The sequence below is a fragment of the Tiliqua scincoides genome, chromosome 5 (genome assembly GCF_035046505.1).
Source record: "Tiliqua scincoides isolate rTilSci1 chromosome 5, rTilSci1.hap2, whole genome shotgun sequence".
In the NCBI taxonomy this organism is placed as follows: domain Eukaryota; kingdom Metazoa; phylum Chordata; class Lepidosauria; order Squamata; family Scincidae; genus Tiliqua; species Tiliqua scincoides.
The window spans coordinates 76,976,331-76,991,994 of NC_089825.1; the positions used below are offsets into that span (position 1 = coordinate 76,976,331).

General features: G+C 45.4%; 2 protein-coding genes across 2 annotated transcripts in view; both read left to right on the top strand.

Annotated features, from left to right (window-relative positions):
* The first annotated feature begins 1,676 nt into the window (after positions 1-1,676).
* On the top strand, positions 1,677-8,431 carry LOC136651528 (glucose-6-phosphatase catalytic subunit 1-like). Its single transcript, XM_066628017.1, has 5 exons — positions 1,677-1,946; positions 2,648-2,757; positions 3,903-4,008; positions 5,865-5,980; positions 7,200-8,431. The coding sequence occupies exons 1-5, from the start codon at positions 1,717-1,719 to the stop codon at positions 7,709-7,711; spliced, it is 1,074 nt and encodes a 357-aa protein (XP_066484114.1). The 5' UTR covers positions 1,677-1,716; the 3' UTR covers positions 7,712-8,431.
* Positions 8,432-15,295: 6,864 nt separating this feature from the next.
* The window catches only part of RPL27 (ribosomal protein L27), a 120,503-nt gene continuing 120,134 nt past the window's right edge, over positions 15,296-15,664 (top strand). Inside the window, exon 1 of the mRNA XM_066628590.1 lies at positions 15,296-15,299. The gene's annotated coding sequence lies outside the window, so the exon portion shown is untranslated. The remainder of the gene's footprint in view (positions 15,300-15,664) is intronic.

Sequence of the window (15,664 nt, forward strand, 5' to 3'; positions counted from 1 at the left end):
GCAATGATATATACTTACTTAATCAGCAGTAGCAAAACTGTGATTGCAGCTTCTTTACTGTTACTGTTTTATTTTTGGTGTTAACTTTTTTCCCCTGCTCCAAACAACAAACTACATATGACAGATAGCAAAATTTGATTTGTCAAAGGTGTTAGAATGTTTGTGGCATGTTCAGGAGCCTGGTGGCGGGTACACTGTGTCAATAGCCAGCTGTTAAATGGCCCTTATCAAGTGGTTCATGCTGATAGTGCTGGTCGAGAGGGTCAGAATATGGCACTCGGCGAAGCACAAGAACCCGGCGTGCACAAGAACACTTCAGGCAATCAAATTGGATTGAGTCAGCATTCTCCAGGTCCCATTTGCAGCTAGTGTGATAGAAAAACTGCTGAACAGAAATGGAATAGGAGATAGCAAGGTTGATGCTGTTGCAGAAGGAAGGTGAAACCCACCTGAAAATGGATGAATCAGAAGAAGAAGCTTTGTATCTCAAGTGCAGCAGAATACTGGGCTTCAGCGCCTTGCTCTTAGTTGGGGAACCCACTTGTTACGTCTTCACGCCCCACTTCCTCAAAAATCTAGCATTACCCATGTTCAAGCTTCTATTAGAGAACTGGTCAATGGAGGCTTATGGCATCTTTATAATATTTACAGTATTTGCGGATATATAGGTTTGTGCATTTGAACAGGGTTCAGTAGCATGCGCTCCTGCAAACGTCATCATCTACATATATTTCCTAAGCATGTCCCACCTCCCTGCCTACACCTGGCTGCTTTCCTAAGCAGTGGGCAGCGGGCAGGTGTGTGTGAGACTTTGGATGGGCAAAATTTGTGTGCCATCTTAGGCGGCATTTGGTCTTGGACCAGTCCTGGAGCAAAATTGGTTTAACGAAAGCACTGACTGGCCAGCGTTCCTGGCTGATAACCATTTCACATGGTTGCTTTCTGATATATTGGGTGTCTCATTGAATTGTTCAAAGATGTTAAGTGCTGCAGTCAGAGACGTGTGGTGGGTGGGGAGGCAGGTGAGGCAGAACCTCCCCACCAGAGTCCTTTGAAAAGCACTGCTGCCATGTGAGGCACTCAAGAACCCACAACCCACGTGCTCTGCGTGTGGGTTGTAGGTGTTTGGGTGCCTCAAACAGCAACAGCGCTTTTCAAAGGACTCCAGTGGGGAGACTCTGCCTCACCTGCCTTCCCACCCACTACACGTCCCTGGCTGCAGTCACCTCTACACTTTAGGGGAGAGTGAGGTAATACTGAGTCACAAGTTACCCACTCAATGAGCTGTACTAGCATCTGGGCACATTCAACTCAGAGAATCATATTCCCCTGTCACAAGAGTCCCATGTAATTCCATGTGAGGTGCAGCATACAGACCCAAATCAATGATGGAAAGAGGTGGGGTGGAAAGAAAACGTAATATGAACGTGATTATGACACTGTGAAGAATTAACACACTTTCTGCACGATGGCATCAGGCTGTTTTGGATGGCCTGCTTGTCCCCTTTATGTAAGTTGCTTTAACTTGTTTGTCCTGAGCAGATGTGGGGAAGGGAAGCACCTTTGACCAAGAGTTGTTTTTGAGACCAAACTGATTTTGGGTCCAAAGCTCAACCTACCAGACATCGGAGGGGATAAAAGGCAGAGAGAGCTGGTGAACAGCGCAGTGCAATCTCAGCACTGACCAAAATAGCTTGTCGCTCACCCAGTGACAGAATGGAAGCCAGCATGGACATTCTCCACCACTCAGGCATCCAGGCGACGCACTATCTCCAAGCAAGCTACCCAGGATCCCAGGATTGGTTCCTCTTTATTTCTTTTGCTGCTGACCTCCGGAACACCTTCTTTGTCCTCTTCCCCATCTGGTTCCACCTCTGCCAAGCAGTTGGGATCAGGCTTATTTGGGTGGCTGTGATTGGTGACTGGCTGAACCTTGTCTTCAAGTGGTGAGTAGCCTGTCTGCTTTTCACATGAATGCAGGGCTTCCTTGCCTGGACTCAGCCCTGCCACATGAAATGTTACATGGTTGGAGTGATTTTGCACATGTGCCTTTACAGCTTTCCCTCACCATTCAGTAACCATAGCTAGCTCACGTACATTTGGAAAAGAAAGGATGATCTTGCAGCTCAAAGGGCCTGGCTTCTAGCCTATCTATTTAATAAAATAACCATTGTGGTTACTGATCAGGCTACTGCCTGACTACCCTTGCCTTCTTTCTGCCCTATGCTTCTGCCTGCCCTTTTCCATCATCTTCCCTTTAAGTTCAACCTTAGCTTGATGTGCTCTTTTCCTGGGTCCCAGGAATGGGAGGAAAGATCCTCAGTTATCCCTAGTTTACTTGAGTAGTATGGCTGGTGGTTTGTAATTATTTTTGGAGCTAGCATCTAGGACAAATATCTGTTTACCAAATGGATGGGCCTGCCCTACTTCTGTTTCTTTCCAGCACCAGACACCATGAATGTGACCCTTTGCCCAGGTGTCTCCTAGTTCACCTGTTTATCTACATGCTCACAAGACTTTGAGTGAATTTGTGGAATTATCTTTTGGCCCTAACCAAGTCTGTTAAAGGGAATATCTACCACATTGCCTGTTGCAAATCCTCATAGGCTCCCAATGCCCCTAATAATCCTATTCCCTTTCCTTGCAGGATCCTGTTCGGCCAGAGACCATACTGGTGGGTGCATGAGACCAGTTTCTACCACAACACCTCAGCCCCTGCAATCCAGCAGTTCCCCGTTACCTGTGAGACTGGCCCAGGTGAGACTTCAAAGGACCTATAGCCAAGGCAGGGATGGCAACTGCAGCTGCAGCAGTAGTACAGCAGGCAGGGTGGGGTGCAATGGGCTATGATGGGGGCTAGGCTAGTGTCTCCCTTAGATGAGTGTGACTGTCTTGTACTTAAAGTAGTGAAGCATCTTTTTAACCTTTTAGCCTGGCTGCATTGTACATGCCCAGTTTAGGTATTGTTGTCAACTGCTGAGCACCCAGAGAGATGGAAACGGGGTGGGGAGGAGGAGCCTGATTTCGGAACCCGCTTCCAAGTTATCAGACTTTTTATCCTTCTAAAGCAGTGATTTCCAGACTTTTTCATCTTATGGCACACTAACAAGGTGCTAAATTTGTCTAGGAGCACCACCAGTTTTTGACAATTGACAAGGCATATGCACTGCTGGTGGGGGCTCTTGCCCCCCCAATGGCCTTACTGTCACCTCCTGAGCGCATCACCCAGTGCGGTCTGCACACCCACCCCACACCCTCCTAGAGATGCTACTGTACCACATGCAGCTGTTCCAGAAAATGCTGCTTTGGCTTTGATTCTGGTAGCCTCCAAGGGGAGGAATGTTATGTCTGAATGGGATATGTGGGGCTCATATAGTCCTAACCAACTTTCCAGCACTGACATCAGGGCAATGCGACTGTGAGGTAAGGGAACAAACATGGCCGTACCTTGAGGAGGCCTCCATGACTGCCCCCCAACTGCAGGATGCAGCACATGCCCCACTGGCACAGCTATGCCAGTGCTGGAAAGTTGGTTAGGATTGTGCTCTATGTCACATCATTTCACACATTTTGTTTTTTCAAAAATGTGCATCACAGTGATGACTTGGAAAGGTTTTGCTCAGCAGTTCCGAATCTGTGGGTCTGTGGCCCAGTTTTTGGGGGTTGCAAAACTGACAAGGCACATTAGCATCAAGGGTTAAACAACCTGCTACTTGGGGGAGCACTGCTGTCCAATCACCATTATAGCCAAAGATGCTTGAGTGGCTGGTAAACTTTTTTTAATGTGAATTCCGAAGCTAAAAAGTTTGGGAACCACTTTTCTAGTGGCATCTTTCTGGAAAAGCTTGAAAATGACCTGTGGTTTTTAGATGCAAGGTCTCTAATGCTTGTCTTTATTTTAGGCAGCCCCTCTGGTCATGCAATGGGTTCAGCCGGTGTGTACTATGTGATGGTAACAGCCATTCTCTCCATCATCTTGGGGAATAAGCAGCCATTGTGGAAGCATCGGTAAGCAGCAGCAGCTGAAGTAATAATAAAAGACATACTTGGGGGTCAAAACAGATGTGACATTAATAATAGTTCCACTTGTGGGATCCCACTTGAGTGAGTAGTGATCTGGTCTTCTGTTGCATGTGCCTCTGCTTTTCGGTATTTTTATGCATGTTGTTCCTCTTTATATTCAACAGCAGGGACAGAAAGCTGTTGGACTGAACCCTTGGCCACTTTCCTGCCTGAGATTATTGGATAATTGAGTACTTCTCTATGAGTTTCAGTAGTCTCAATAGTTAAATGTTAATTTAGCTGATAGTGTTAAAGTTAAGTATTAAGTGCTGATCCATGATTGGAGAGTCCTCCGGGAACCTGAGTGAATGCAGTGTGATTGCGCGTCTGATGAGAGAAAGAAAAAAGACTTGTGGGGATTTTTTTTTTTAAAAAAGGAATGAGATAGAGAAGTAAACATGCATTAAATGTCACATCTCTTTTGACTCTGAACAAGAAGAGGGAAGTGGTGGAAATGTCTTGTGCTTCAAGGAGAATGTATTTTAAAATGTACAGTCAGGCACATTTTGATCCAGGTGCTTCCAATACTAAAAGGCCAAGCAAGCAGCCTTTGTGTCCCCTGGTGTTCAGTCTCAAATGGTTAGGCAAGAAAGCAGTCACCCCGTAGTCCCAATCCTGCAGACTGCAGATCATAGAAAGGAAGAGAGTGGGAGCTCACTTTAAACCACCAGTTTCCTCCTGCTGAACTGGGCCAACCCCAGGGCCACAAACGGAGTCTCCAGGCAACCCATGGCTTTCTCCCAACTATCGGGTTGCTGGTGATCAGGAAAAAGTGATGATGCCAAGAGAAGTGGCATAGCTAAGGCATCTGGCACGTGGGGGCACAAACATTTCAACACCCCCTGGGGGCATCAGGAAGCCTCAGCGAAAACCAGAAGTACCTTTCTGAGGCCTCCTCAGAACTCCTCCCAGACGTCCGTCTGGGTGTCCGTCTGCTTCGGGATCCATGGTTGGGGGTGCAGGTTGGCACCCCTTTCAAGGCATGGTAACCAGGACAATGTACCCCTCTGCCTCCCCTTAGCTATGCCACTGGCCAAGAGTGAACAAAGAGAGTCCATGTGTAAATGGTGTTATCACCCATATTGTCAGCATGGCCTGAAATAAAAAGCAGGTTGGGGAAGAGAATCTGTCTCACTTGGCTCTGGGTGAAGACAAGTGCTCCATATCAGAGCAGTAGGGTTGCTCTGGAAACAACCTCACTGTGATCAGCGCACAAACATGCCTGTTCCTCCCCACGGTGCTACTCTGGCAAAATGTGGTTTCTGCCTGGCTGAAGCAGGATCCAGCTCTGGATGGCACTGATGCTGTCACAAGAAATGTTTTCTCCTTCTCTGGAGCAGTTCTGCACTTATAAAAAGGCTTGCTTTTTCTTTCCAATGAATTGGGCCATGAATGAACAGAGAGTCATGCACATTCATGGTGTTTTAGAAGTTTAAAAAGGCAGACAACCTGCTTGAAGCATGGCAAAGACCAACAGCTCATCCTCTGAGATGCCCCACATCTGTCATTTCGTTTGCAAGGCTGCACCATAGCCATGCTCACCCTAATTCTTAGCAATATGCTCTGAGCTCTATTTTTATATTATGGTTGTCTTTGCCTGAAGTCCCACAGAGGCTGAATGTAGAGTCTCATTGAATGTCCAAATAGCAAGATGCCCAAAGTCCAGTGTCCCAGCATCCAGGTGGCAAAGGTAGAAAATACCTTTTGACCAAGCAACTGAGCTCAGGGAGTGTCAGACAAGAAGGCATGCTGTCTTGCTTGCCTATGCTCACCCTCACGTTCTTCTCTGTCTCCTTTTTCAGCCTTTTGCAGGCAGTACTGTGGACCGCATTTTGGGCCGTCCAAGTCTGTGTCTGTCTCTCCCGTGTCTTCCTGGCTGCCCATTTCCCTCACCAAGTCATCGCTGGTGTCTTCTCAGGTCAGTGTTGGCTCTTGTGCATTTCATCTATCACTGTTTTTATAGCACCCTTCCTCTAAGGGGCATAGCGCTTTATATTTAGCTCTGCCCCCAACTTGCTGTGGGGTAAGTTAGGCAGAAAGCATCTTGGCTGAGTCGTAATTTAGCCTGGGTCTTCCTGATCCAAGTCCAGCACTCTGGTCACAATGCTACATATGCTCTCTACATTTAACTCACAGTTGTTACCTAAGCATGTTAAAGATATAGGTGGTTCAACACTGTCAGGCCACTGCTTTGACGGATGCATTGGTTACTAATTTGTTTCCCGGCCCAGTTTAAAGTGCTGGTTTTGACCTTTAAAACTCTGTATGGCTTGGGGCCAGGGTATTTGAAAGATCGCTTACTTCTGTGCAATCTGGCTTGTCCCCTCTGGTCAAAGAAGAAGGCCCTTTTAAGAGCCCATGGACGTGGCAAAAAATAGGGCCTTCTCAATAGTGGCACCATTCTCCCTCATAGTTTATGAACTGCTCCCTCCTAAGAGGCTTTCTAGTGGTGCCGAAAGACTTTTCAAATAAGCCTTCTGAGTTTGCTGCCTTTTAAATAATATATATAAATTATTTGCCAGGCGGATTCGATTTTACATGTTTTGCCCTTTCTTAAAAAGTCCTGTTGCTAGTTTTGTGTTTCTATTGTAAGTTTTTAAAGTTTATTTTCAATGTTCAGTGATATTTTAATGGAATATTGTAATAACTGTTCTAAATAATATTTTATGATTTTTTTTTTTTTGGTAAGCTGTTTTGGGTGCCCTTTTGGGAGAAAAAAAGAGGGTTAAAACTGAGTAAACCAACAAACAATACAGTACTGCAAGGCTGCAGCCGTTGAGCTCATTAGTCTTTGCAGCCATACAGCCTCACAAAGAGACCAGATTCTAATAGGGAACCACCAACATCACCATCCACTGTTTGGCAGACAAATAAACTATTCTTCTGCTACCTGATGATAGCTAATCCATGCAAAATTTGGAGTAGGCTCCAAAATGAAATTATGAGATGTCTCATAATTCATACCTGCACACCTCTTGAGGCATGTCTGTGACTGCCGGGTATGTCCTGGGACTTTGTTTCACTTGCAAAAGTCCTCCGCTATTTTGCAAACTAAATATCTACCTTACAGTATTTGATTTTCAATACGTTGGCAGTAGGAATTACCTGACCTGCTCTGCTTTCTATTCCCAATCCAGGCATGCTGGTTGCCGAGTCTTTCCAGCATATACACTCCATCTACAATGCCAGCCTGCGGAAGTATGCAGGCACCACTCTCTTCCTCTTCTCCTTTGCCCTGGGCTTTTATTTGCTGCTCAAGATGATGGGCGTGGACCTCCTCTGGACTCTGGAGAAGGCCAAGAGGTGGTGTGATCATCCTGAGTGGGTCCACCTCGACACAACCCCTTTTGCTGGCCTCCTGCGCAACTTGGGGGTTCTCTTTGGACTGGGCCTGGCCCTCAATTCCCCAATGTACATGGAGAGTTGCAAAAGGAAAGAAGGACAGCGGTTGTCCTTCCGACTGGGCTGCATCGGGGCCTCCCTCATCATCTTGCACCTCTTTGACTCTTTCAAGCCACCTGCCAAGATGGAGATGCTCTTTTACATGCTCTCTTTTTGCAAGAGCGCTGCTGTGCCCCTAGCAGCCGTTGCCCTCGTCCCCTACTGTGTCTCCCAGCTGCTCAGCAAGCAGAACAAGAAGACTGTATAGTTGTGGGGGCTGGGACTTTTGTGAACTTCAGCAAACGAAATGCTACAGTGCAAGACTTCAAGGGCCGAAGAACAGTGTTCATGATGATGCTGGTATCTAGGGATTCTGGGTTGGTTGGTCAATGTGGGTCCATGTTTGCCTTATGATCCCTGCTGGATTCAGGGTGAGATTGATACTAATCAGGCACCCCACTGTTAGTTCCCACTGCTGCCAATAGGGCAGATATCAGGCAAGGCATGTCCCTAAAGAGGCAAACCTGCACTCTTTTTCACCACCAAGAAAATCGGTTACCGGCTGACTGGATGGGATTCTCCAAATGGGAGCATGCTGGCACATTGTTGCAAGGGAGGGAAAGGGAATCATATGGGTCATGTCTTGTGTCTTCATTCTTCAGCAATAAAGAAGCAGGGAAGGATAAGCCCTTGGGCAATCCCAAGGCATCTGTGCCCATCACCACAATTATTCATACCCCAGGGGAACATCTCAGTGCAACTAGCTGGTGATTAAAGTTCAGGTAAATGTCCCTAACTGCATTATGGGGATTTTCCATCACTACAGGAAGGATGGTGGGGAGGATGTAGAGATGGTTAATCCCTCCATGGCCTACCACAGCCTCAAAATGGCTGGTCATGTTTAATGCCCAGAAATGTGAGGTTTTTTCTTTTTTTTGTATGCATTCCATATTTCTATATTTGTATCCAGATATTTTTGTTATTAATAAAAAAAATTGTCTGTTTCATTGGCAAACTAAGAACAGGTCACCTTGCATTTGAAAACATTTTAAAATGAATTAATCAGGGCAGTGCTTCCCCCTTCCCTGTTTAACCATAAGTGAACCTGTGACGCTACTCTTCCACTTCACTTGTTCCAGAAGCACCTAAGGGCCTAATCCTGTCCAACCTTCCAGCACCAATGCAGCCATGCCCATGGGGCCAGGGTGACCAGATGTCCTCTTTTTTCAGGACATGTCCTCTTTTTTAGCCTCATGTCCTGGAAAAGAATTTAAATGTCCTCTGTTTCTCTGTCAGCAGCTCCTGCAGGCAGTGCATAACCTTCTTGTAATTAATAAATTATATGTAATAAATTATATGTAATATAGCTTTACATTTAATAATAAGTAATATAGCGTGTAAATTAACCACATGAAATCAATATACAAATGTTTTAGCTTTTATTTTGTCATGTCCTATATTTCTCTTGAACGTCCTACATTTTGGAATACCTAGTCCTCTTTTGCGGTTATGACATCTGGTCACCCTGAATGGGGCATGTGCTGCATCCTGCAATGGGGAGGTAGCCAAGGAGGCCTCCTCAAGGTAACAAAATGTTTGCTCCCTTACCTCGGGGCTGCATTGCCCTTAGCTGAAGAAATCCCAGCTGGCCCCTACACAATCTTTGCTCTAGGGCAGGAGTCTCCAAACCCCGGCCCAGGGGCCAGATGCGGCCTGTGGCAAGCCTCTATCTGGCCCGTGGCCAGCCTCTGGTCCCCTGAGAGCCTCTGGCCCAGCTGACCAAACACAACTAGAGCTGTGCTTGTGGGGGGGGGGGAATGGGGGTCAATTTAAGTGTGTGCCTTTTTTTTCCTGGGGTGTGTGTTGGTGCTTGGAGAAATCCTGGAAATTTGAGCTCATTCATTTATTCATTCATCTAAGTTCCATCTCTAATGTATTTATTTGCATTTTATATTTCAAATTATTTTTTCTGGTCCTTGACACTGGGCCAGATATTTGATGCAGTCCTTTGGCCAAAACCTTTGGAGACCCTGCTCTAGGGCACTAACATAATGTTCATATAGTCATATCTAGACTACAGCAAGAAGAGCCTGCATTGCCTACTCATCTGAATGCCTTCTAGGGCTTTTATGAAGTAGTTATTAAATATAGATTACAAAATGACCTCAGCATTAAACCAGAACTGTTTAATTAAAACTAACATTTGTAGCATTTTTCTAGGGTTCTGCTCCAGTCTCTTTCTACCCTCTTTCATTACTACATGTAACTGATGAAACATTCATAGTACATTCAGTATCTATACAGTGGGTGATTAGTTCATGCCAAAAAGTACGTTTCCAGGCTTTGGTGATTCTGTCACTCATTGAAGGGGATGGGGAGAATGGTTTGTGGTGCTTAATTTATACAACATGAGGCTCTACACTTCTTAGAAAACTGTGACTTCTAATCATATCACAGCCTCTAGTCAATGTTATGCATAAACTAGCTGTGTTGCTCACTACTGAAGGAAAGACACTCTGCACATGGTCAGAGACATGATCCTCTTATAATTTCATGTCTTTCAGAACTAAGAACATAAGAACATAAGAACAGCCCCACTGGATCAGGCCATAGGCCCATCTAGTCCAGCTTCCTGTATCTCACAGCGGCCCACCAAATGCCCCAGGGAGCACACCAGATAACAAGAGACCTCATCCTGGTGCCCTCCCTTGCATCTGGCATTCTGACATAACCCATTTCTAAAATCAGGAGGTTGCGCATACACATCATGGCTTGTACCCTGTAATGGATTTTTCCTCCAGAAACTTGTCCAATCCCCTTTTAAAGGCGTCTAGGCTAGACGCCAGCACCACATCCTGTGGCAAGGAGTTCCACAGACCGACCACACGCTGAGTAAAGAAATATTTTCTTTTGTCTGTCCTAACCCGCCCAACACTCAATTTTAGTGGATGTCCCCTGGTTCTGGTATTATGTGAGAGTGTAAAGAGCATCTCCCTATCCACTCTGTCCATCCCCTGCATAATTTTGTATGTCTCAATCATGTCCCCCCTCAGGCGTCTCTTTTCTAGGCTGAAGAGGCCCAAACGCCATAGCCTTTCCTCATAAGGAAGGTGCCCCAGCCCCGTAATCATCTTAGTCGCTCTCTTTTGCACCTTTTCCATTTCCACTATGTCTTTTTTGAGATGAACCAGAACTGGACACAATACTCCAGGTGTGGCCTTACCATCGATTTGTACAACAGCATTATAATACTAGCCGTTTTGTTCTCAATACCCTTCCTAATGATCCCAAGCATAGAATTGGCCTTCTTCACTGCCGCCGCACATTGGGTCGACACTTTCATCGACCTGTCCACCCCCCCCAAGATCTCTCTCCTGATCTGTCACAGACAGCTCAGAACCCATCAGCCTATATCTAAAGTTTTGATTTTTTGCCCCAATGTGCATGACTTTACACTTACTGACATTGAAGCACATCTGCCATTTTGCTGCACATTCTGCCAGTCTGGAGAGATCCTTCTGGAGCTCCTCACAATCACTTCTGGTCTTCACAACTCGGAAAAGTTTGGTGTCGTCTGCAAACGTAGCCACTTCACTGCTCAACCCTGTCTCCAGGTCATTTATGAAGAGGTTGAAAAGCACCGGTCCCAGGACAGATCCTTGGGGCACACCGCTTTTCACCTCTCTCCATTGTGAAAATTGCCCATTGACACCCACTCTCTGCTTCCTGGCCTCCAACCAGTTCTCAATCCATGAGAGGACCTGTCCTCTAATTCCTTGACTGTGGAGTTTTTTCAGTAGCCTTTGGTGAGGGACCATGTCAAACGCCTTCTGAAAGTCCAGATAGATAATGTCCACGGGTTCTCCCATATCCACATGCCTGTTGACCTTTTCAAAGAATTCTATAAGGTTCGTGAGGCAAGACTTACCCTTACAGAAGCCATGCTGACTCTCCCTCAGTAAGGCCTGTTCATCTATGTGTTTTGAGATCCTATCTTTGATGAGGCATTCCACCATCTTACCCGTTATGGATGTTAGGCTGACTGGCCTATAGTTTCCGGGTCCCCCCTCTTTCCCTTTTTAAAAATAGGCGTGACATTTGCTATCCTCCAATCTTCTGGCACAGTGGCCGTTTTGAGGGACAAGTTGCATACCTTATTCAAGAGATCTGCAACTTCATTCTTCAATTCCTTAATAACTCTTGGGTGGATGCCATCAGGGCCCGGTGACTTATTGATCTTTAATTTATCAATGAGGTCTGAAACATCTTTTCTTTTAACCTCTTTGGCATCAGTTAGAGTCCTGATGCCAAAAATATATTATCAAGCAAACCCCTGTCACAGATTAAGCTGTTTACTAGAACACACCTTTCTATCTGTAAAATATTCCTCTCAGAGAATTGTGTGCAGTACTGTCAGATTTGATATCCCTGTGGCACAAAGCACCCTTTTACAGTAAGTCAGATGGAGAATGGCCATAACTGGAGATTGATCTCTTGCCCAAAGTGAAATGAACAAAGGCAGCAGAAAGAGAGGTGAGATGGTAAGGCCACAAGGACAGACCCATTCATGGACAGTGCATGGCAAGTATTGAGTTAGTATTGCAGGTTAGAATGAGGGCTGAAGCTGGTTTGGATTCCCAACGGAACATCCCCCATACAAAACACCCTTCAGGCTGTACCACAGATCAGATCTTAATCCATTTCTGCCCAGCCCATTTGAACCCTGTTGCTTATTTGCAACTTTGGGCAGAAATGGCTGTATTTCCCCTTCAAATATCTTCCCAGTCCAAATACTGCATTCCAGTGCAGGCAGGAACAGTGATTTAAGTGCAGATGCATTGCAGTTTTAAATTTAAATTCAAATTTTAAAACTTAAAAAAAACAACAACCCAGAATAACCAACCATCAGCCATCTTTTTTTCTTCCTTTCATCTAGCTTAAGGAGTTGTAAGCCGCCTTGTGTGCCCCTTGGGCAAAAAGGCGGGGTATAAATTAATAAAATAAATAAATAAAAATAAATATTCCTCCATTCCCTTTTCTTGGGAGCCTTGCTGTTTCATGCATGCATGTGCAATTTCACACAGCATGAACATTCCAGCTGCTTTGAGCTGGGGAGTGATGCAAAACAGTGAAACTGGAATTCTTGTCCTGTCTTGCCATATGGGAGAGCAAGGAGAAGATACATAGTTGGTTATGTTCTCCCTGCCTTCCTTTTTCAATTCCATGAGCTACTGGAGAGATTCAGCATTACTCTCTCCTGCCCAGCCTTTCAAAGTGAGTTCTTCAGGATGTGCCCTGGTTTAGAGCAGCCAGTTAGGAGCTAGGAAGCTTTCATGTTTTGGCATAAACTATTTTCCTGGCTATCAATATTGTCTTAGGCAAGATGGAGACCAGAGGCTAGGGTGTTTAGTTCAGAGTTAAAATGACCAGAGTCTGGGATGTTGGTAGGACAAATCATGGTCATTGCAGTAGACAATATGCATTCTGCCATGCCTGGCTATGCATCTAAATAAGGAGCCTAGTACAAATTAGGCTTCTTACATTAGAAACATAAGGAGCTGAAACCAAATGACCAAAAGAAGCCAAATGATGCCAATCAACCCTCCAGTTCTTCCAAACAAGAATCCCTTTCTGGAGGAGGGATCGTGGGAAAGGGACATGTCACAAGTTAGTATGAGGCCCCAGAGAAATGACGCCTGAACACAGAGATCAGGACTGTGCAACTCAGCCGCTGGTGACATTTCCTCAGCACTAACTTGGTGATTAAGGCAGGCATAGTTTAAACAAGTCCAATGAATGGTTGACCTCTAGCTGGAAAAGAAAAGAAGTTGGAAAGGAAAATAGGTTCCCAAAGCCAATTTTTTAAAATTACATTTGTGCTTGGACCAGTGGCATAGCTATGGGGGTGGTAACTACTGCAGGCGCTGCAACACAGCATGTAAGCAGCCTGTCCCACTCACCATTGGAGCCAGTGACAAGTGACTGTGCATTGCCATTGCTGCTGGGAAGGGCTCCAACAGGGAGTGGGAGAGGCCACTTACACAGTGTGTTGTGGCACTTGCAGTACTTACCACATCGTCCCCCTGTAGGGAGGATTTCTCCTGCAGCAAAGCTACTGCACCACCACAACCTCCTGACCCTCCCATGTGCCATTACGAGATGGGTTAAAGGCTGCTGGTCTCTGAACTTGCTTATCAACAGTACTTGATCCACTCAGCAGCTGAAAAGCACTGGGCTAGGCCCATTCCAGATGCTTTCTGGGAAACCTTTTCTTAGAACTAGCAAGTAATGTATTAATCTCAGAAGCTTCCTTTATCACCAGTTCAATTACTCAGACAGAGTGCCACAGACCGCACCCTGGCTCTCCTAAGGTATGCAGAGAGGCTGCACTGGACCAGCATTTTTAGTTGCAAGGCCCACACTGTCACAACACAGCCTGAGCTGGCCTCTCTGCTTCAGCAGCACTTCTAAGTGGAGTCAAGATGCCCTTCCTTGGCATTCTAGACCGGATTTGAAACAAATCTGGAGAAAAGAGCTGGAAACATGATTATATGTTCTCCTAATTCTGTTTTTCCACCTAAAGAAAAGTGATGGATAAAATATTGTCCTGCAAGTGAATACCTAACACAGCTGTCTTGACCTTTTATAATTATGATTAATCATTTTTGAGAATATTTATATAGCGCTTTTCAACAAAACAAGTTCAGAAAACAGTTTACAAACAAGATCAAATAATTAAATGACCCCATGACCCAAAAGGGCTCACAGTCTAAAAAGATGCAGAAGAACACCAGCAACAGTCATTAGAAAAGACCTTGTGCTGGAGTGAAAAGGGGCAGTTATTCTCCCCCTGCTAAATATATAGGAACAACACTTGAAAAAGTGTCTCCTTGCCCAGTTAGCAGGGATGGGGACCACTTAATCAGCTTCAAGCACTCCCATCAATCAATGAGTCCCACTATGAAACAAGCTTGAATTTCTCTAGGCATTTTAATTTTCCCCTTTCTAGTGTGGGACTGGAACACGTGTGTGTGTTTCTGTTGGGGGACAGCCACATTCTATTAGCCAGGCCAGATGGGTTTGTGGGTCTGTGACTCAGAGGCCGAAATTCCTTGTACAAATAAATAAAGACAAAAGGGCTCTCTAAAGAGATAGCCTTTAAGATTCCACTGTTGTTTCCTAGTAACAGCAATAGTGTGGGATGCAGGGAAGAATGTTTCCAAGAATAGATCTGGGTTCTCCCCAAAACCAAAAACAACCATGGGGTCAAATTCCATGATATGTGACCTTTTCTGCCCTATAAGCAATCCTCTCCTGCCACTTCTAAAAATAGAGCCAAAGTGTTGCATTCCTAAAATGAGAGGTGCTGGGGCTCAAGCCCACTCAAAGTTACACTATTTGCTGTGGAAATCCTAGAATTTGTTTGTTTGTTTAATGTTTGAAGAAGTAGAAGAAGAATCCCCTACACTCAAGGGGATTCAAGGCGGCTTACAAGATAATACCAGTACTAATAAGTTAAAACAATGCTAAAAACATTAAGTATAAAAAGGTCAAAACATTAAAACAGAACAGAATCACACAACTATTAAAATCCATCTCATTAAAAATGTCACCCCACAATGTCAGTCAAAAGCTTTCCTGAATAAAAAGGTCTTGAGCCCCCAAGAAAAGGTTTCCAAAGAGGGAGCCATTTTTCAGTAACAAACCCAGCGCTTTATAAATGGGGCAAATGCCCTGGGCGCTGAGCCCTTGTGATGCTAGGACCAAGTGGGAAGCCTGCCTGAGGCTCCCAACATGGTCGGAAACTATACTTCTGGTTTCCCGGAAGTATAGTTTAAGACCACGGCGAAGCCTCAGAACGTTTCCCCAATGGTTCCTGGAGTTGTGCGAGGCTCCGTTGTGATCTAGTGAGTGGGGGGGTACTATCTCGGGAGGTACTATCACAGACCTTTGCCCTGGGCATGGGGAGGGGGACATTTGCCACTGCCATTTATAATTCCAGGGGAAGGGAATTCCATAAACAAGAACCCACCACTGAGAAGGTCCTATTTTAGCCTCCATCCCCCTGATCTCTGCTGGTGGCAGCACAGTCAGAAGGGCCTTACAGGACAGGTAGGATTGTATGAAAGAAGGCAGTCCCTCAAGTGTATGCAGTGTAATTACTCTTTATATGTCAGTAAAGCCCTTTAAGGGATACTATTAAAGGATGCATAAGGGCCCA

Bases quoted from the DNA above. Each gene is read 5' to 3' on its own strand.
- LOC136651528 (XM_066628017.1), top strand. From the start codon at position 1,717: ATGGAAGCCAGCATGGACATTCTCCACCACTCAGGCATCCAGGCGACG. The intron at 1,947-2,647 runs GTGAGTAGCCTG...CTTTCCTTGCAG, and splicing joins CTGAACCTTGTCTTCAAGTG to GATCCTGTTCGGCCAGAGAC. The intron at 4,009-5,864 runs GTAAGCAGCAGC...CTCCTTTTTCAG, and splicing joins CAGCCATTGTGGAAGCATCG to CCTTTTGCAGGCAGTACTGT.